This window comes from Chenopodium quinoa, unplaced genomic scaffold (genome assembly GCF_001683475.1).
Source record: "Chenopodium quinoa cultivar QQ74 unplaced genomic scaffold, ASM168347v1, whole genome shotgun sequence".
NCBI classification, from domain to species: domain Eukaryota; kingdom Viridiplantae; phylum Streptophyta; class Magnoliopsida; order Caryophyllales; family Amaranthaceae; genus Chenopodium; species Chenopodium quinoa.
In genome coordinates this window covers 3,980,879-4,004,698 of record NW_018743977.1, presented here as the reverse complement: position 1 = coordinate 4,004,698, position 23,820 = coordinate 3,980,879, and the positions used below count along the sequence as shown (strand labels likewise).

General features: G+C 32.2%; 1 protein-coding gene across 1 annotated transcript; it reads right to left on the bottom strand.

Moving 5' to 3' along the window:
* Nucleotides 1-7,707: 7,707 nt before the first annotated feature.
* On the bottom strand, nt 7,708-16,091 carry LOC110689831 (poly [ADP-ribose] polymerase 2-like). The gene is given in 19 exon segments (XM_021866662.1): nt 7,708-8,342; nt 8,447-8,552; nt 9,022-9,095; nt 9,403-9,545; nt 9,649-9,724; nt 9,843-9,953; nt 10,288-10,368; nt 10,554-10,616; nt 10,807-10,856; nt 11,034-11,080; nt 11,228-11,301; nt 11,929-11,984; nt 12,303-12,429; nt 12,695-12,921; nt 13,275-13,356; nt 13,451-13,506; nt 13,509-13,604; nt 14,915-15,191; nt 15,309-16,091. Coding segments are annotated over 19 exon segments (1,923 nt in total). The 5' UTR covers nt 15,393-16,091; the 3' UTR covers nt 7,708-8,249.
* Between the last annotated feature and the right edge of the window lie 7,729 nt (nt 16,092-23,820).

Below are 23,820 nucleotides of genomic sequence, written 5' to 3'. Positions count from 1 at the left end.
TTATATTACGGTCATTCTATATTAATAGAAAAGTTGTAATTTTACACTATTCACCTCCTTAGGAAAATATAGTCATGTGAGATATTCATATCCATCCTGATATATGCTTTGCAATAAATATAAAAAAAAATTTAAATTTTTTTACAAGGAGATAATTAAAGATATTTTTTTAAAGATAATTAAAGATATTAATGGTGTTATAATAAAAAAAAATCAAGTAATAATCAATTAATAAGATAATAGGATTTTACAAAAATAAAAATTTAAAAACTTAGAGTCACATAAGTAATATTTAAAGGATCGTTAGATTGTCTCTCCAACAAGACTATATTTTCCAGTGATAGAAGCGGAAGATGTTCCACATTGCAAGATTTGCTTGACGATCGTAATTTATGAAGGAAATTTTTATTTGATTCAAATTATGTATTTGTTAAATTCGATTATCGTTGTAAATGTCATATGACTTTTTATTAATGGATTAATTTTATTTTAAAAAAAAGTAATAAAATAATGGTGTACAAAAATATTTTTATTTTTCCAAGTTTATATATAACTAGATGAAATCCCGTGCGATATTTCATACAAATATCTCAAGAAAAAATATTTCCTATATACTCTAAGTTTTTTTTTTAATAATTATTTGATTTATTTTACAATTTAATAATTTCAGACAAAAAATAAACAAATAATAATTTAATTAAAATGATATTGCCGATTACAAAAGTATACTTTTTTTAATGTAATTTATAATGCGACTTAATTTATTTTTGTTTTGTACTTTATTCGTTGTTGTTAGTTATATGACAATAATATGATATCTTTCAAAAAAAAATTGTAAATATGATATTTCATTGATTACGTATTAGGATAGAATCTTTAATGTGAAAAGATAATAATTTTTTATTTTGAAAATAATTTAAATCCTAAATCATTATTCGTTGCTTTTTACACTTGAAATTAAACTCTCAAATCTATATTGTGATCTCTTGATCTCTAACAAATTATCTGTCTTTTTAAATTTTTAGGCATAAAATTTTAAAGAAGGTAAAGTTTTTTATTGCGTTATAAGTTTTAAATTTATTTTATGAAAAAAAATCTTATTAATTTGGTATTTAAATAAAACCATTAATTTCATAAGATAATTTTATTTATTTTAATCATTTAAATCCTAATATCCCACGGTTTTTTATCATAAAATCTCATAAAAATAATTTTTGTAATTAGATCATACTCATAATATTTTTGAACATTAAAAATAATAGTTATTAGATGTAATATTTCGATGTAAAAAAAATTGTATTAAAAAAAAATTCAATAGGATCACCAACTTTGTTCACACCGATATCTCTTCCATCTAATAAAAGTGGATAAATAGAACATGTTATCAAAAATAAAATTTATATAAAATTAATCTTTATAGTCTTATAAAATAAATTAAAATATTTACCAGTTAGTGAATAATTGTTGTGAAATTAATCTAAAAATTGTAATTATACAAAATTAAATCTATGCATTGGAATTTTTTCATCATCCCCAATTTCCCAAACAATAGTATTTTGGAAAATTGAATCATTATTTTATTGTCGCTTACAATGCCTGCGATATTGCTTCTTATTTGTAACGACTGAAAAGTATCTAATAGAGTAAATTTTTTCCTTCAAACAATTTTGAACAAAATTGTAGAACAAAGTTGACTTTAATTAAGGCATGAACATAATCACCCTATAATTAAAAATAAAAAATTAAGTTAATTTTATGACTTAATTAAGCTACCTAAATCACAAAAAAATTGTTTTAATCATAAAATTAATTGATAAAAACTAAAAGGTTCATTAAAATATTAAATAAATGTAAACGATTTTTAAAGATATAATACCTCCTCATCCAATAGGATCATCAGGCGAGAAACTCGTACTTTAATATTTTAAAGATTTTTGCTCGAATATAATTCTCTAATTAAATTAAATCTGCATTTAAAAACAAAATTCAATAAACAAAACATAAACATATAGTCATTAAGTATCCCAAATAATCACAATTTAAGCAATAATCACAAATATACATTTAAACATGGGTTTTAAAAATTAGGCTAAGAATTACCCAGCCATTGGTGACCTAATAAAACTGACACAAAATTAATGACACAAAATTTGCTTGGTTTGGTTTTGTATTGATACGAAATTTTGTTGGTGTCGTATGATGTGTCAATTTATAATGGTAGGTATCATAAATTTTAATTAATTATAATTAAGGAATAATTTTTATTTCTTATCATAAACACTATCATAATTTATCTTATAATAGTAGGTATATAAAATTCTTAAATCTCATTCGTCACTTTTGTTTAGGTGGCAAAAGAATTTTTTAATTCCAAAATAAAATAGAAATCTAATTTTGAATTGGTCGAAAATATACCTTTGCTTATGTGGCACGCCGAATGCTCTCCAAAACTGCCTACTTTATATATATATATAATTTTTCTTATTTTCTAGATAAAAAAATTAATTTTTTTGAGAAATTAAAAATAATTTGATTATAAAGAATAGAATAAAAATCCATATACAATTGTTTAATTATAAACAAAAAGAAAAAAAAAAAAACAAATAAAAGAAAAAAAAAACCTCAAGGCAGGTTTACTACAAGACGCACTAGGATTAACACTTGCTATCTCCTACCTATAATTATTATATAATAAAAGAAATCGGTAACGGAATATTTATTTTTTTCTCAAAAAAAATAAATATAATAAAAGATAAATTAAGTATAACACGTCTAACTTATCTTCCGTGAAAAAAAAAATCTTATCTATACATATTCTTTCCTCTCATCTTCACAAAACAAAAATCAAATTATTAAAATGTATTCCCCATATATTCAACTAAGATAACGTTTTCACAATTTACACATGCTTTATATTAGTTATTTTGAAAAATTGATGAACTTAAATGAAGAACTATTATTCAAGGTGATCCTCATAATAATACAAAAATACCTTTAATTATTATTTGAATCCTTTAAGCCCAATGAAGATCTTAAATTTCAAGTATACTAACATTAAAAATCAATACCTTATGCAAAAAATATAGTAATAATTATGATTAATTATCATTGCTTAACAATAATGATGAAAGGGGATTAAAACTTTATCAATATTAATTAACATTAAAAAATTAAAAAAAACATAGAAAAAAAAAAGGCTCTTAAGAGATGTGAGCTTACCAAAAGGAGACGAATGTCAACAACAGTGGGATGATGGGGAGAGACAGATATGAGAAGTAATTCGTCTCCTCATATCTGTCTTTCCCCATTATCCCATTGTTGTTGCCATTCGTCTCCTTTTGGTAAGCTCACATCTTTTAAGAACCTTTTTTTTTTTTTTTTTGTTGTTGTTGTTGTAAGTGTGAGGAAAACTATTTGTATGGGAAGGGTAATGTATTCTATAGGAGCGGTTAGACTAAAAACTCTTAACATATAAGAGGATAGATTTTAAGGGTGGATAAGTGTGTTTTACTTTATTCCATGTAGTGAGATATATACTAGAGCTAGGGTTTGCTTGGAGAACAATAAACCCTAAATCTAGAATATTTTAATAAAATATAAGGGGTAAAATTGACATTCTCATAATATATCATAACAAGATATTTTCAGTAGAATATTTGCATTTAATATAATTGGTTACCAATAAATTTTAAAATATATTTTCCCTTCCTAATATCTACAAATCTATAACTAATACTAAAGCAGCAACCGCTGATGTCATCTTTTTCTAAAGCTGCACACGTAGCGCTACCTCATGAAAAAATTTATCGCTCAAATGTTAAGCCCATCTACCTATATCTATTAACTATTACTAAAACAGAGTATGCTGACATCACTACTGCCCACGTATCACTCTCTTAATAAATTTTTTCCCGCCTAAATGCAATGATGATGTCATCTTTTTTTTTTTTGGAGCTATCATTTTAATTTTTTGAAATTTAAATATTAGAACCTTCTACTTTACAGCTAAAACCTACCAATTTATCCTAGGAAATTGAAATAATTTTTAAGTTACAAATATTTTTTGTACGCAATTATTGTTTATATTCATGTATAATAGCCATTTTTATTAAAATAAAATATAAATAGGTTTCTATAAACCGTGCATCGCACGGGTTCTAACCTAGTAAAAACTATATTCTTATCCTATCCTTCCTTTTTACTTAATTAATTAGAATATTTTATCAAATATTTCTTATAATATTTTTTTTTCTTTTTTTAAATCGAGATATGTTGTATTACTTTATTTTTCTACTTATAATCTAATATATATAAATAAAGTAGGCATTTTTGGAAAGCATTCGGAGCGCCACGTAAGAAATATACTTATTTCGATCAATAAGAAGAAATATTTGTATTTTATTTTTGAATTAAAAAATTGTGTCGCCACCTAGATAAAAGTAATGAATTAGATTTGATATATATAAAATTTTAATGCCACGTAGATTATAATCCACGACTTAAATTATTTTAATGAAAAAAAACAAAGTAAAAATATAGGAAAAGATAAATTTTTAAAAATATAGGTCATCAATGTCCCGGTAATTTTTAAAATCTTATGTTTAAATTTATATTTGTAATTGTTAATTACATTGTATTTATTTAGGATACTTAACGATTATTTGTTTATGTAATGCATACGGTTAGATATTGTATACTTAATATATGGACGGCTTTGGTTATTTTTTGAGATGATGAAAAAATTCCAATGCATAGATTTGATTTTATATCGCAACAATTTTTCATTTATTGGTAAATATATTGATTTATTTTTATAATAAAAAAATATTAAACGTCTGTAATTTTGTCAGAAATTATTAAATACAGTAAATCAAATAATTAAAAATCTTAGATGAAAAAATTGTGCATCGCACGGGCTTCCATCTAGTATCTTATAATTTGGACGTTTAAAAATAGAAGATTCTTCTTGAATATATATATATATATATATATTGACGGAGGATTCTTCTTGAATAAACAGTGAGCTTTAGTATAATTATATGGAGTATGATTTTATTAAATACACTTTCATTTTATGAAATGTTACGCCAATTTACATTGGAATTATATTTTGTTTAAGTTAATTTTTCCTTAGGCTAAAAAGAAATAAGGAGTTGATAGTTATATACTCCCTCTGTTTCATTTTGTTAATCCCATATAATATTTTGAGCGTTTCAAAATTATATACCCGTATGGAATTTATTCCTAACATTATTATAGGGTGAATAATTTTCATAATCTGTGAATAATTAATGTAATTGGATGTTTAAAGAGTCAAATGATTCTGATTGGTTAATATATGTGTTAATGGATCGCTGACATGGCTAATTCTTCTAATCAATATTTATTATAGATGATTTAATTACAACCAATTCCCATAAATAAAACAAATAAAATAGAAAAAGATAAAATATTAATTACAAAGATGCAATCAAATTCCAAATTACTAGGGTTCCTCCTTTTCTTTTTTTTTTTTTTTTTTGAGGAAAGGGTTCCTCCTTTTCTTATTTTAAGTGATTAATTATAAAGGGGACTAACAATATAAAATGTAGGGAGTAATAATTTAAAAAATGTTTCTCAAAATATAAATGCTTAACTTAATCTTTGTTTCCTATTGACTAATACAATTAAAGTATCATTATGAATGATTCCTTAAGAATGTTTTTTTTTTCTCTCATTTTTCTATATTGGGACAATAGAATGATTTGTTTCTTAAATTAATGGATATTAGTTTTAAGAGTGTTATAACGGATGCAAGAAAGAACAAATATTAAATGTAAAATTAACAAGAAAAATACACGTGGTTCACCAACAACACATATGCTACGTTCACAGGCAGGCGAGAGTAATAGTTATATTGCTCTTCGGGAAAACAGAATACAAATTCAAAATAGATTTGAGACCAATCTCTTAAAACAGGTTGATTTTCTCTCATATTTCTATTGTTGTATACTCCCTCCGTGTTTAAATAAATGAAACATTTTGACTTTTTTACACTATTCATCTATTCACTTTGACTAACGCTTGTGATTTATACATGGGAATAAATATAGTCTTGTGTGGAACTCAATGAATAGTTTATTAATATTCAATTGATATAATTTTTACTTTATGATAATTAAAGATATTATTAGTCAAAGTATTGCATTGGCATATGTGTACAAGGGAAAAATTTCATTTATTTAAACACGGAAGGAGTATCTCATAATTCACAGATGAGAAATACACAAAAGACTCTCAGATTACTGAATAATCACTCAACTAATTTATAATAGCGGCTAGGAAATAACTTAAGGGTATTTTTAATAACCCTTAGACTAGGAAAGATAGCCTTTAATTAAGGAAATAAAGCCTATGAACAAATCAACTAAAATTGGTCAAAAACCCCCAGACATAGGCGTGCTGCACAAGGCATGTGCATGCCCCCTAATTAGACTAGCATGGCACCTGACACGGGTATGCCAGATTTTACACATGCATGTTAGGGCGAGTGTTGCGTCTTCTCCGTTGAAGCACGCCCATGTCTCCAAAAGTATGGCGTGTCTTACTACATTTTCCCAGCTTTGCGACACAGACTTCCTAGCTCCAATTCAAGGCACCATTTCTTATAAGCAGGAATTCTAGTTATAGCATTTAATGTGATTTTAGGGATTGGCTAATCTCTCATTCATTATCCTACTTCCCGCAAGCCACCCAACCCCTCCCCGTCCCACTTCCCGCAACAACGATTGGTTTTCGTGGTGGGTTTTTTAGAATGGTGGGGTAAGGGTTGGTGGTGGAAGGATTTCGAGGGCAAAGTTCCGAGCTCGTACAGGGTTGGGGTGGGGGTTTTAGCCAAGCTGGTTTGTGCTAGATTGGGGATGTGGTCGGCGGGGGTGAAGGCTGGTCATGGTGGATGTCAGGGTTGGTGGCCGATGGGGGTAAGGGTTGGGGTTTCAGCCGGGCTGGTGGCCGTGGTTGGTGCTTGGATGGGGTTTGTTTAGCCTAGTGATGATGGATGGAGTGAGGGATGGTGGTAGATGACCGACGGTGGGGCGGCGATGGGGTGAGGTCGGTGGGTTTTCTTTAAAAAAAATCATTTTTTTTTAAGAAAATTGCCAAAAAATAAGTGACCATTCACAATACAACATGTGTCAAAATTAACTTATTATACAGGTTACCAACCGATCAAAAGGTCGTTTTATTTGTGGAAGACCAATCGACCAGGTCATTTTATTCTTGATAATTTTTCCAAAAAATTCATGTATGATATATGATAATTTTATTTTATATAATTAAATACTCAATTAATTATTAAACAAATACAAGTTTATATCCTATATAAACAAAGGGGTTTTTTTTTTGTAAATTTTAAGCAAAAACCCCCTTTCTCTCTCCTCTATCACCATTAAACCACCACCAGCACCACCTTTTGACTAGCACGACCACTAACACCATCATCCAACCATCGCACGGCCACTAGCAAGACCATCCGACCACCGTACAACCAATACCACCACCAATCGACCACAACACAGCCATTAGTACCACTAGACGACCGTCACACCTCCGCAAACACCACTCTTTTCCTAATGGATTATTATGAGCCCACTTTACATATGTCCTACTAGGGAGCCTTTTGTTTGGCCGGCCGGTTAGGCTCGGGATGGTGGTCGAGTGGTCAGCAAGGCCATGGGAGGGGAGGAGAGAAAAAGAAATAGTGGCCATGGGAGGGAAGGAGAGAAAAATGAGTGGGCTCGAGAGGGAAGGAGAGAAAAATGAGTGGCCATGGGAGGGGATGGTCGGCAAAGCCATGAGAGGGAGGGAGATAGAAGTGCTTTTATTTTCCAAAATGTCATTAAAATTAACAAGAGATAATAATATAGGATATTAGTGGGACCTAGCTCATAATTAAATACTTCGTACTAAGTAATTATTGAACATCTTTGGAGCATAATACACAATACATTGGACATGCATGGTTTCCCAAAAACATTATATAACAAAATTCCTTAATTACATATGATTTACCCATCATTAAGACCTGAAAAATTAAATGTAGGCAATTTGGATTCAAAATACATACATTTCCGATCAACTAGACACAATATAAGCGATTGCGTCTACACAACTTAGCAGCTCTCTCAACCTTCATCCTCCTTTGGACAGTACTCTAGCATTTAGCGATATTAGCTCCGCTTTAGATTAAGGTATCACATTAACACAACATCTCATCGATTATGGTTGAATTTGACTTGAATAACATAGCGCATTCTTATCTGATCTACATTGTAAACTATGTACTCGTTGTACCGTAGACTACCCTGAAGTAAATTATAAATGAGAGTATGAGACATCATGTGTGAAACCAGAAGTGACACTCTCCGGAGTAGAATTGTTGTTCAGCTAATATGTATAAGTTGCTTACCTTGACATCTTTCTTCTCTACTGGCTTTCCAAAGGGAACAACGACACCATCATCGAGCACCTGGGACTCCAACATATTTGGTTCTGTTGAACCAATTCCTTTCGTGCTGCCATGCAAAAAATTAATTTGAGAGCAATGTGAAAGGGCAGGTACAACATTGGATTACATTAGGTTCCTAGATATAAAATAAATGAGTTTCAGGATTTTGATCTTAGATCTCAGAGACATTTTACCATTAATTAAAGCTCAAGACAAATTCAGGCATAAAGTAACTTGATACATGTCATTCAGAATCAGAAAACAATATTAGTCTTTCAGTTTCTAGGTTTTTGGTCTTCAAGTCCTACATATGCATTTCTACAAATAAGAGATAACTGTACCAAATGCAAAGAGGAAAGCAGATAAATAAGAATTTGTATGCACTAGCACCATGACATGTTATACATAGCAACGGAACTTTTGTGTGTGTAGAAGAGGCAAGGAATGCTGGGAGCAGGTCTTTAAATTAAGCACTTTCAGCTGTCAATCAGATTGAACATGACAAAGAACTCATACAAGCAATATATTGGCCTCACCTTAGCTTTCCTGCCGGTAATTTATCTGCATCGTACTTTGAATGTAGAAGCTCCTCCATCTCACCCAATGCCACCTGAAGGAAGAGGAAGAAACAGTACCATAACCATACAGATGCAAGATGAAGTTAGTTAACCACCAAAGTACAGGAGTAGTAGTTTTAATTAGTTTCTCCACAGAAACAGGTCATTAAAGGCCTTAAAACAAACCCTTTCTGGGTGTGAACCTATCTAAATAATGTTTAAGAAATACAAAAACCATTATACACATGTGAAGTCACAGCTAAATATATCAGTAACATGTGATTGATAGCAGAAGGATTACAATTTAATTAAACTCTCATCATTAAAACTTTTAAAAGTGATAAAGCTACTAATAGGTACCTCACACAAAAGTAGAACGCCAGTAGGAGCACTACGGCTGGAAAAGCAGTAATTTGCACTCTTGGAGAACATGTCAGCGAAATAAACTCCTTTGCCAAACATATATCCTGTCACAGGTGCTTCAGGCGGAGCAATGCGCAATCCTGGATATAATGAAGTAGGGGCATTCAAAAGGAACATCAATAGTAACTTCGTGAGTAGCAAAAAACGATAAACTTGCTCGTCTTTTATAGGATTTAGTATTACCTTGAGATAAAATTCCAGTCCAGTTTGTAAGCCGAGAACCATGCCACAACAACATCCTATTTCTTGAGCTAGCAAACTGGTCAGAAACCAAAGCGAGTATATAAGAGTAAATAGGCACTGACATCGATCCTATACACAAGACATCTGGTGTAGAGATAATGCATTTATATTAATAGAAGCTTTGAGAAATTTACCTTTTTAAACTGCTCCTCTTCTCTCTGTCTAGACACTCTAAAAACTTGAACGATATCTACATTATAGTCTGAATGTGTTTTGGCATGAGTATTCTTTGTATACTTCTGGATCTGAACAGAGAGAAAGTCAATCCATAAATCTAAAATTTCTGGAATAATATCTTTTACTAGAACTACAATATACCAACAGAGTTCACTAGTGTGATAGTGAGCAGGAACATTCACATCAGACACATTTCAAGCCAAATGCTTGAGAGATTCTCAAAACATCAGCCACACATCAAGGGATGAAGGGCAACAGTGTAGACAACAGCATTGAAAGTAATTTTTTTCAGGGACTTTTACATGATGTATAGGAAATAAAACCATGATTTCCCACACAAAGAATGCCACACACACACAAAGGTATTTTTGAACATCTGAAAATATGGTACCAATGTCATACCATGGAGAATTCTTCTGAATCAACTTCTACAGGTATCAATTGACAATGAAGTCGTTCATACTGAGCATACAAGGGATCATCCTGCAACAATTTTCAAAGTCAATAAGATACTCGAGAGGACAAAATGTGATGATCAAGAAATTAAATATGTAGTACTTATTCTGACAGGAAGATCACCTGAACCCATTTACACCAATTGAATTGGCCCAGAGAACAGGCTATCATAAGTATTCTAACATACAAAAGGCATAAAGGCAAGTGTGTACCTGCATTCCCACATCATCACTCAACAATTTTGTCGCAAGCTCAATTTCACCCAATGCCTCAACCTAACAAATCAAAGCAGCAGCAGAGCCATTCAGTAACAATGAGCAACAAGCATCTCTTGTTAAACAATAATAAGACTGGAACTCAAAATTTGCAGGAAGATTCATACAATGAAAAGTTAATACCAACAAAGGTAACCAGATAATAAGAAAGCACTATTTGAAGTCAAAGGTTGCAACTATGAAAGCTTACCATTTCTAGTTTGTTTTTCAATTTTTGAGGCGTGTCAATGACAAACTCACCTGCCAGCATTTACAATTATATATATATTAAATGAAAGCTTAGCTATAGCCACACTCTATAAAAGTGTTATAGGGACAACTGATACACATTTGTGAAACTTCGAAAGTAAAGGAAGGGCCAAAACAATGAAATCAAACTTTAAAATAATTCCACCTAGATGAGCAAAATTAACTTACGCATCTTCTTAAACCCAAAATCATGAGGAATGACAGTATAGAATTCCCTGAAAAAGATAGCAATGCATGGGTTTTACTAGTATGGACATGAAGAGGAATTTAAAAGACAAACAATAAGTATACTCATATATAACAAGCTGACTAGATCTGCCAAGAAGTGTCCAAGGAAATAGACACGGTGAACATAAACTCACCCACTTAATTGCTCAACTAGCTTTTTATTTGATTGGCCAATGACTTCAGAAAGCCTCTTCAAAACATCATAACCCTACATCCAGGCAACAGGATCAAGAAACTGTAATCAAGTTGAGTGCATAACTGATGTAGGAAAGCAGACTATACAAATGAATATTTGATTAAACAATTGAAGAGCTGCTGAGCAATGTGCTTCACCATGAGGCCACCAACTTTTAAGTCGATTGGCAAATCAAAATGAAATTTCCTTAAATCAAACATATGAATAACCAGCATCAGAATTACTGGCATTTAAATCAAATTTTGGAAGTAGACAAGCATGAGACAAGCATAAGCTTCTATAGATAGAAATAACCAAAGGGAAGGTTGGGATTTTATAAGACTTGATCAACTATTTGTGCTAAAATTGTAAATAATAACACTAGCACATTTATTCCCGAAATTTGGACCTTGAAATGCACATCAATGTGAATATCTCAACCCTTAGTAGTCACTCTGTATTATAATCGACAAGGTAAGGGTATCATCAGTTCTTTTGGGGGGCAGAAGACAACTTCTTTGAAGCCAGTATACTATTATTACAATGACCTGATCATTAATTAGATAACAACAGATGCTACATAACCAGGACAACTTCAAGGTCTTATCAACATTTACATTTTTACAATAAGGCAAAATTTGAACAATAAATTTAAATAACCTTTAAAATTGTGGACTTGCTTAACTTTCCAAGTGGCAACTTCTCAGCATTGTATCCTGAACAATAAAAAGGAAAATACATTAAAAATATGAAACTAAAAGATAACACAAAAAAGTTAATTAAGCAGAAAACAAGAGTGCTCTGTTGCAATCAATTTCTGAGAAACCAGCATATCACAACCCCTTTTCGGCCTTCCCCCCACACAAGAAAAATTGAACATCTGATAATGAAAGAAAACAATCAATGAAGATCTATGAATAACATACACCAGAAACTACTTCTCAGCGCATATTACATTTTTTAGTAACAGTACAATCTTAAATTTTTCCAAAGAAAAGCAGGATAAGAAAAAATTAGGTAATCTAGATATTGACCTATTTCCATCATCTGCTGCCTCATCATGCTGATATTGCATATAAGAGAAATAAACTTTGCAACACGTGGCTCAAGTTTGCTTTCCTGAGGTTGAATGTTAGTACAAGCAGACGGCCTCTCATGGTCCTGAAAGTGAACATAAACATAATGTTTCAAGATCAGGAAAAATGAGCATCCAGCTACCAAAATTATATATATTGTAAACGAACAACTAAAGCTACAAATGCTGTATCCTAATCCTGACGTAATGATTAGTACACTATACTGTAACTCCCCAAGCATACCACAGATATCTGCATAAAGGAAGATGTAGTCTCCAAAACCTACTGCATCCAAATATTCAGGTAGAACAAAATATGTTCAATAAAAAGAAAATGAACTCAATTTATACCTGTTCCTTCTCACTGTAATCCATTTCCAACCATGTGTAGCACTTTGGGTAAGAAACAAAATCTTTTCGATTGGACCAATGATTTTTAGTCTTGGCCAAAAACTTCGCCTCAAATTCTTTGGTAGCACTTTCCCGACATGAATAGGGACCAAACAACTTATCTTGACCCTTCACACCTACTCTGCCCCATCTATTGTAAACCATGTATAAACCACCACCATCAACTTCTGCACTTGTACAAGAAGCAAGTAAATGGAATTTTGCTGAGCAGTGAAGGTGCAAGAAGCATAGACTAGCATTGACAGATATATAAAATCAAGAATAGAGGCACTATAAAAAAATCAAATAAATCAATAACACTATGCAGTGATGAACATCACAGTGACGATTCTAATAAATAATTTGAAGATTTTGAACAATAGAATTCCAACCCATTTCCAAGGACTGGAAAAATCTATTTATACTTATGTTTAACTTCACTAAATGAAAAAATAATATATAAATAAATTTTTCTTTAAACATAAAATCTTTAGCATACCAAATAAGAGTGTTAAGTCAGTTAACAAACTCTAAAACTCACCGAGAACTTGAATCATATAATACTTGTTGTTGTTATCCCCTACATTGGTCTGGTTCAACATGGCATCATAAATGTCATCACCCTAACATCAGAAAAGTTCATTATCAGTACCTAAAGTAAAATATATCCCTCGTAAGAACATATCTTACAAACTTAATCAAGTAAACAAAAGTTACCAGTTCCAAAACATGATATGAACTTTTTATATGGTCTGGAAGCCATTGATCAAGACAGCTGAACCTTTCTTTGTCGCTTTCACCAGCTTCTCCTTCTTAACCTCCTTTACCATCTCTTCGTCTTGTTTACCTTCTTCTCCCTCTCTTCCTTTAGCTTAACATACAACCACAATATTGAAATCATGAACAAGCAGAATATATATATATACCATTACCCCCCCCCCAGGTTTCACTTTTCAACTGTATTCTTAATTGTGTAAGTTATCATAAAGATTAAACTCCCTCTGACTTGAGATAAGTGTCATTACACTCAAGTTCTATTAATCCAAAACATTTATCAAATGCAAAATGTTATTGCAAAAGTAAATGTCACATTATAACATTAATGTAGGATTGTAGCCAATTTAATATAAACAATGCAATATTTAGAACCTTTATGATACCAATGAAATTTCAACTAGGTTTATCCAACTCTTAATATGTGACAATAGATACTCCTTATAGTTAAAAGGGACTTATATTTTGTACAAAGACTTTTGCTCCAATGTACTAATAGCAAAGTATAGAGTCCGCCTAACTTGGACAATTAAAAAGAAACTAGTTTTAAGCCCGGGCGATGCCCCGGATAGTATGTATATTGAAACTAAATTTTATTATGATAAAATTAGGTGAAATATAATTATAGATTTTTTTTTATGATTATTGTTTTTCTATATATAAATGTACTTATACAATTAATTTTTTTTGTAAAAATTATTTAACATCAAAATTCATCATAGTGAGTTTTCTTTAAAAAAAAAATAGTGAATATTCTAAGTTCTTCAATTGTTCTAAGAAATTCCCTAAAATGGACATATTTTTGGAAAAAATAAACATTAGCATAAAAAGTACAATACATATTTAAGTTACATATTCTAAAATAGTTGTAGGGTTGTATGTTTGAGCAAATGTAAGAGATGAGATTAATTTTGTTATTACATGATACACTGCTGTTAAATATATCTGTATAAAATCTATATATATTATTAAAGCTTGAAATTTATGAACATGATTAACTATTGGAGTGGTGGTAAAAGATGAATCATAATTCCATAAAGAATATGGTCATGGGATCAAACACCAATGCTAACAAAAAAACCCATTGGCCTTTTTCAGTATACAGGTCATATCACTACACATATGAAAATGTAACCTTGAGACAGATTTCCAAACAAGCCAAATGAGTCAACCATATTCTTGCGAATGTCTTAAGTCATAACAAATTAACAAGAGTTAACTTCCATCAAAACCTAATCAGTTTTACTTTTTGGGTATCCTAAAAGACTAAAATCACAATGTTGTGCTTCATAATTTCATATCATTAAATTTCCAATCAACCATATAAAATTTGTCAATTAAACATACACAAAAACAAAATGAAAATCAATAATAAAAAAATCGGCAAGAAAATAGTAAGAAATATACCATCCCCATCAACAGCAGAAGAATCACAAAGCCTTTGAATAATCTCTTTCTTAGTTCCAATACTAGAAACCCCTCTATCAGAAGCTTCTTTGCGCAATTTCTGAATATTCATCCCTTGTAACCTCTCAATTTCACTAATTTCATCAGACCCATTTCCAATTTCCTCGTTGATTCCATCTTCATCTACCCTTTCCCTCTTCTTCGCCGCCCTCGTATTCGGAGCATCATTATCCTTCACAATTGTTTGATTGCGAAGGGCTTCTTCCAGCCTCAGCACCTACAATTCAATAAAACCCCAATTCATCATCGGTAACATAATTAAGTATAAAATTATCGAAAACAATAATACTCGTGCTTCGTCTTTTAAGAATGTATGACAAAATCACGCGCTTACCAAAGTGGGTTTAGTACCGGAAGTGTCAAGGGAGCGTTTGGAGAGTTCGGCTCGAAGTTCAAGGACTTTCAAATGGGTAGCCATTTTTGTTACAGAAGAAGTAGAATGATTTGTGTGGTGAGTTATGGAGTTGAGAGACAAAGGAAGTGCGGTTGAATTTAAGGAAGTTGGAATTTGAAATGAAAATTAGGAGAAAGCTTGCCAAGGAAGGGAATCAAGGGAGGGAGGGAGAGAGTTTTCAGCGGTGTGCACAATTGATTTTTCGCTCTTTCGCTTTTTCGCGCCGGCTATACAAAAATTAAATGGGGTACTTTTGTCTTAAAAAAAAAAGAAAAATTTGTCAGAAAAAATCTTTTAAAAACACCATTTTACTTAAGAAAAGACATTTTAAAAGTTTTTTAGTTAAAAAAACCACCACAATTAATTTTTTTTTTAAGAAGAAACCTCGTTACTTAATCACCCTCTAAGTTATTTGATTACTCTCTAATATCCTCTCATTTTCACTAATTACTCTCTAACCCACCTTTTTTTTTTTTTTGAAAGGAACTCTCTAACCCACCTAATTACTTAATAATTAACTTTAATTTATATAAGAAAAAAAAACCACCACCTCCAACCACCAACCACGCCCTCCCCTTCCCCCTAACCTAGCAGCAACCCCTTTCCCCATCGGTCCCCCACCCCGGCGACCTACCTGGCCGTCGGCCGACCCTCCTTTTCCCTCTTATCCTCGTAGGCGATCACCACCTCCATTCGAACTTCTTACTCTCATTTCTCCCTCAAATACTCTCAACTCACAACCATAATTTGCAAGGATCTTCTTGGAAGCTTCAAATCAAGTTCTCCCATACAATCAATGTATTTTTGCTTCAATTTTATCTTATAATTTGCTTGAATTTTGTGATTATTTTGTCCAAAAACCTTAGAGAAAAATCAATTTTTGCAATTGATACTTATTTTGGCTTTAATTATGTATGTATGAGATGTTAGGGTGATTTACAAGCAAATTGCAATTGTTTTGACTTTCCTCTTAAGAAAGGGTGGGAGAAGAGAAGGATTTAATGGTGGTGGAGGAGAAGGGTTTGGAGGTTTGGTAATGGCAGAAATTGAGGTTGAGGAGTTTGGTGGAGGCAAAATCAGGGCATAGTTAGGTTTATTAAAATATAAACCTTAATTGGGATTATTAGAACTAAATCGGCAATAGTTGGAATTATTAAAGTGTATTTTTTCTATTTATAAACCTACCTTATCAATCAACTCTCAAGAATATAAATAATTAACAATTAGTGTGTGGCCCGGACGTTGCAATGAGTTGCTACTTTGAAACATATATAATGTTAAATTAGTAAAAAAGAGGATTTAAAAAGAATAATTCTCCACTGTCTTGGAATTGTTGAAGCTAGTTTGTGTGTTGAGTTATGGACTTGAGAGGCAAAGGAAGTAAGGTTGAACATAAGGAAGTTGGAATATGAAATGAAAATTAGAAAAAGCTTGCCACATAAGGGAATGAGGGAAGGGAGAGACAGAGTTTAGTGTAGTGCATGATTGTTTTTCTGATTTTCTATGTCGGCTTTTAAAAAGTGCAACTGCGTAAATTATGGCAATTGACAATTGGCAAATGGCAAGTGTTTTTGACAAAGGTTTCAAACAAATTACCGTACATATAACTAAGAGCCACTAAAGGTGTATCTCTTCATCTTTAAAAAAAGAGTAAGTTTCAGGTTTAATAAGTTCAGATAAGATTAGATAAATTCTGATAAGATTCGATAGATTATGATAAGTTTAATCAGGTCTAATTAAATCTAATAAGTTCAATAAGGTTTAATTTAATAATTCAATATCGTTTTTTCTTCTTATTAACTAAATAATACATTTTCTTAAAAAAGTGTATATTAAACACTATGGGGGAGGAATAATAATTGTGGTTTATATTTAGATCATCAGGTTGAAGGTAGAATTTGTTATACACACCCGGGTGTACCGTACACCCGGGGTCATTTGCTCATTAATTTTTGCTCATTTAATATATGAGCAAATATATTAATTTAATATATGAGTATTAAATGAGCAAAAACTAATGAGCGAATAACCTCAGGTGTACGGTACACCCAAGTGTACAGAACAGACTCTCGGCTGAAGGTTGTGTGTAAATAATTACTTGCTGGCAAAGTATCTAGTCATAATTTATTTTTGCTGTAATACCCCGTATTTCTGAGACGTATTTTCCAATTAATTAATTAATTAGTATTTTCTAAGGGTATTTTAGTAATTTATTTTAATATTTGAATTTTGGGCAAAAATGATATTTGAATTTTAGCGCCAACAACATTTTCAAAACTCAATTATTATTTTGGATTTTGGATAAGATTAATTATCCATTTAAATATTTAATTATAACCGAAATGGATATTTTAATAAATGTTAAAGTATATTATTTTGGACTGATTTTATAAAAGAATTTCCTAAACTAATTAACTAATTATTTTCGGATTTTCTAGTGAAGGAAAATCGGATTTTGATTAAGTTAATTAAGAATTTCCTAATTATTTATTTTAATAAAAACCGAAAATATTACATAGGTGATTTCGGATTTTTCTAGCTAAATAAATCAGGTTTTATTATTGTGTTTGGTCCGAAAATTCTAAACAATAATTAGTTTGGAATTTTCGGTTAATCAAATAATTAATTGGATTTTGTTTAGATTTTATAAAATAATTATTTTACTTTAATTCCTATATTTTCCTATTCCAATATAAATTATATTTGATCATATATATTTTGATCTCAAATCACTTATACTTATTTTCCAAGCAAGCTTTTATTTCCTTAAACTATTTTCATGATCATCATACTATTTAACACTTTTCATAATCTATTTTCTTAATTATTCTCCAAGCAAGCTCACTTGCCTTCTTTTATTTCATGACTAAACACTTACCTTATTTCTTTATTTCTTAATCACCATAAACGAAAACTTCCTTAATTCTTAAACTCTCTTTATTAAGTAATTTCTTAAACTACATTTACCATAATTCTTCCTACAAAATCTTACCTTAATTCTTGCATGCTCAAGCCTATAAATACCCCCCTCATATCTCTCATATTCTTCACACTAAAACTCAATTCTCTTATTCTCTTTTACTCTTCTTTTCCCTAAACCTTTTCCTACTTTTCTTCTCCTCTTTTCTATAAGAAAATCAGCCCGTATACCTTTGAAGCCAATTTTTGGGCACTTCTGGTCAGTTTTTGGGGTTTTGATGTTTCATGGAAAATTATTTATCTCAAAAAGCCTTGAGGTTAGGCTCAAAAATCACCAAATTCGGAGTTGTATTGAAGGAGTTATAGCCTCTTCAAGTTCTGCCTATCTTTCCAACGCAAATTCAATTCTCTTTAATCCTACTCCTTTATTTTCTTCATGGTTAGTTTTTTAAAATATAAATACTTATTTCAAAGCTATAATTTTATATTAAAGTATTATTTTTAAATAAGTTTTATAGTTCATGCACATTAGATTTGGGTTATGTCTAAAGATGTTGTGATAACCTTATGGTTATGTTAATTGCAAGGTGTATTCGTGATTGAACTTTGAAAGTGCGAAGTGTTGATTAAGATTTGAAATCCAAGTACGTTTAGGTGGCTGGATACCTTCGAAAGTGATTGGTTTGAATAACATGTTTTATATGATTTTATTGGTGACTGAATTAAATTGATTTGAATTATGATTTATGAAATAAAATGTGGTTGAAGGAATTGATTTTAATATTTGTTATAATGAATGTATTTTTGAAGGATTGATTTTAATATCATGTTTTGAATGGTTTAAAATTATTTATTATGTTTAAAGGAATTTGGTTTTTAAAAGTATGTTTGCAAATAAATTGAGTTTACTTATCTTGAACTTGTCGTACTTAGTATATTTTGCTAATCCGTATTTCCTATTTGTTTTGGTTCGCCTTGTTTACTTTAATGGTAAGCAGTGTTGACTATTTTCAAGTGGAGTCCTGAATGAGCATATGGGAGTCCCGAGATTTGCTTCACCTAGTTTAAGAATGTTGGTTTGTCTTTATTTTGAGTACTCAAACAATGTTACAATTTTTATAAGTATTAATAAAAGAAAGTTGAGTTTTTCCGCTGCAAGTTTTGCACTAGGCGAAAATTGGTAATCAGCACCGGTTCAAAACCGCCATTGATTTAAGGGATGCAAAATCCCAAGACTTTTCGCACCTGTGCGAAAAATTATTTTTCGCACTGGTTCTTACTGTGAACCGGTGTGAAAAAGTCCCCAAAAAAATTTTAAAAAAAAAACTTTTAGCACCGGTTCTTGCTGTGAACCGGTGCTAAAAAAGGCCCAAAAATAATTAAAAAAACAACTTTTAGCACCGATTCTGTTTCAAAACCGGTGCCAAATATGCCCCAAAAAATTAAAAATAAATAAATTTATTTTGCATTTTTTTCTCTTAAATTGTACCAAATACTTATATATAACCATAATATACATAAAACACATATACTTTCTTCAATAACTTGTAATATTACACTTTAAAAAACTGGAAAAAAAAAAAAACAAACAAACTACACAATCAAAGATAAGAGGCAGTAGCATCACTAAAGTAGCAGCAACAGCAGAGGTAGATTAACAACTACGCCTTCACCAGCAGATGTGATGGAAGAATAGTGCTCCTCTTCTCCATATGAAAGCTTGAGCCCAGTGGAGACAGGGATTTGCTTTAACATATTCCTGGCTTGCCCTACTTCATTCTGGCAAAAATTATAACTCAACACATGCATTATTTTTTGGATCATTTCAGTTTTGCTACCACCAAAAGGCAGGCACCTCAGTTTTGCTACCCCTTAAATTTTTTTTATTTTATTTTACTACCACCTAAATCAGAGTTGTTAAAAATTGCTACCAGTTGACCGAATCCGTTAGGATTCTGTTAAGTTTATTCAAAAAATAAAAAAATAAAAAAAATTAAAATGTTTTAAAAAAAAAAAAACCCAACTAAAACCCCAACCACCTTAGAACTCCGGCAACCCGCCACCTCCCTGGCCCAGCCACCTCGCTCGCTCAACCAGTAGACTCGCCCAGCCACTAGACTCGCCGCTCCGGCGCTTCCCCTAAGCCACAGTCCCCCCTCCCCGAAACCCCCACGCAACCACGTATTAAACCCCTCCATCCCCCATTTCGAAAACTTCCAACCCCGAAACCCTAGCGGCTAGGGTTTTCGACAGTGAGGAAGTGGTTGTTGGGGGTTTTCGTGAGTGGGGGAGGGGTTTTGAGGGTGTTTCGAATGGTTGGAGGGGTTTAAAGGGAGTTCCGATTGTGGAGGGCGGAAAACCAAATCGAGAAAGGAGGGGATTGTGGAGGTGGGTCGAAACACCGGCACAGGGTGTTTGGGGGGGGGGCGGCGATTCCGGTGGGGCGAATGGGGAGGGGGGTGGTTTCCGGTTCGGGGTGGAGGTCGGGGCAGCAAGAAGGGGAAAAGGGAGGGGGTAGGTTTGCCGGCCGTTTGGGGGTGGGTTTCAGCTGCGCTTAGGGAGGGGCGAGGAGTGTGTTTGGCGATAGAGGAGGGGGAAGTTGAGGAAGATATGGGCGGCGGTGGAAGAGTGGTTGAGCTAGGTGGCTGGCAGTGTTGTTTCTATGCGTGAGTTGGGCCGCTGGTTTGGTGTGTGGGGGGGAGGGGGAGGGTGGCTGACGGGAGGGGTGGTGGAGGAAAGGGAGGGGGGAGGGTGGCTGGGTTTTTCTTTTTTTTTAAAAAAACATTTTAATTTTTTTTTTGAATAAACTTAACGGAACCCTAACGGATTCCGTTAAGTGGTAATGACATTAAAAATTGTGATTTTAGGTGGTAGTAAAATAAATAAAAAAATTTAAGAGGTAGAAAAACTGAGGTGCCTGCCTTTTGGTGGTAGCAAAATTGAAATTGTCTTTATTTTTTTTCCACTATCTGTGCACTCGAACAGAAAGGTTATTTGGGAGGTGAAAATGAATAGTTGTTGGGTCTGGTATGACCTCTGTCTTACACCCTACTGCAGCTAATGCTTAGGTGATTAAATTCAGATTACCCTGTACACATCCAAGGCATTAACAACGAGCACTTGCGAAGTAAAGTAATAGATCAAAATATAGCAAATGAAAAGGTAAATACATTATAATTCATAAAAATCATCATATCTAACTACCATCATCATGTAAACTTGAACTCGAGATTGATCACAATATGCACATATGAATATAATAGCATTAAAGCTTGCTGGTTCACCAGAACCACTAAACTCTACAAGTACCACAAAGATCTACATCAATTTCATCAAAATAAAGCAAATAGTTCATGAATCCATTAGGGGGGGTTTCATCCAAAAACTTCTCAAACTGTGTTACCTTAACGGACAAACCGGAGCAAATCACAGTGAGAAGTTGTACGATGAAAGTGAAACTCTTCATCATATGGATTATCCTAGTGTAACTATTTACGGCCAAGGGACTCAACGCATTATGATATCTATAGCACACGTCTTTAAAATTCATCAACCACTAGGACTCAGCACATCTTTAAAATTCAAAGAATTTAAGAGGAGAAGTCAAATGTCGAAGCCACTAATAACCAGCATCATGCATAGAAAAATTTAAGAGGATAAATACACATGCACGGAGAGTACTTTCAAATTCTATAACCAATCAACTAGGCTCAATAAAAAAAAAATTATTAACACATTATCAGCAAACAATTATCTCAGAATTCCCCTTTCATCACTAATCATCAACCCCTAACATAGGCAAAACTTCTGCCTAAAAGTCTCAACAACCATTTCACATGATTGGAATCTAATAGCAAATAGTGTTGACTAGAAATTGGGATGAAAATCTCATTTTTTGACACACATCATTGATGCAAACAAACTGTATACCCCCATTATACAGAGCAAATTGTATTCACTTAAGGTATATATACCCTATTAACCATCAAGTAAATCATTCTCAAATCACCATCATTATCATAACCATTAGCATAACAATCTTATAGCCATCAAGTACATCAAGGACAAATCACCAACATTATCATAATCATTAACACAACAATCTTATAGCCATCAAGTAAATCATTCTCAAATCACCAACATTATCATAATCATGAACACAACAATCTTATAGCCATCAAGTAAATCATTCTCAAATCACCAACATTATCATAACATTTAATGTAACAATCTTATAGCCATCAATTAAATCATTCTCAAATCACCAACATTTTCTCAATCATCAACATAACAATCTAATAATCATAATCATCATCATAAGCATAAGCATAATCAATATCATAACTATCTCATAATCATAATCAATATCATAATCATAATCTCAATCAATATCATAAACATATATAATCAACATAACTATCTCATAATCATAATCAATATCATAATCATAATCACACTCCCAACACCAACAGTGAACTCCACGTCACCAAACGCAACCAAGCATATATAATACCCCCGGCCAGCAACAGATCACAGTTGCTACCCTTGCTGGCATCCAAATATATTTTCCAATACAACTAACCTAAATAAGATAAAATTGAAATAATTCAATAAAACCTAAAAATGGAGAGAGAAGACTTAGCTATGTGGTTCACAAGAATCATGCACTTGCATATCCAAGGGCACAAATATCAACCGGAGAGGCCTGAATGTTGCATGAATCAGTTGCATAACCAAGACCTTTAGGATCAATGGGACATGGAACAGTATCATATGAATAAGTAGCATAACCATGGGCATTGGGGTCAACAGGAGACTGACTTGGTTGTTTAGCCACTGATTCAACCTCCTCCCCACCTTGGGTTTCATCACCACTAACCCCACCATCATAACGGCTACCATCCCCCCTATGATCAACAAACTGACCAAACCGATCCCTCCATACATTCAAGCTGTATGAATGCTCACCACAACAAGAAATCACGTGACAGTTACCATCACGTACTACACTCGTAAGGTGAAGACAAGTTGCCCTCATCACCAGAATCAACAAACCCTCGAAAACCCAGAAACTTCGAACAAAGAAAAACCTAGAAATTTCAAACCCAAAAAACCCTAGAAATTTCCCAAAAAACCCTAGAAGTTTGAAACAAAGCTCATTCCGCTTCAAAAAATCAAAACACTCAAAGGGGAAACTAGATACTGCCTAAAAATAAGAAACAAAAAAATAAGCACAAATTCAGAAAATAAGCAATAAAATTTTTGGTCAGGGAAGGGAAACTACCAAACTTGCAAATCTGATATGCCAAATAATTTGATCGAAAATTAACACAAATTGATAGAAAAAATCAGATAAAAAACCGAAATTCCCGACAAATACTAGTAGATCGAAAATCTAACAAAAAATCAAAGTCCCAACCCAGAAACCTAAAGAAATCCAGAAACCCAAAAAAACCCAAAGAAACCCAGAAAAACCCAGAACCCAAAAACCCAAAAAAAAACCCAGAAACCCGCAATTTCGAACATATTACAT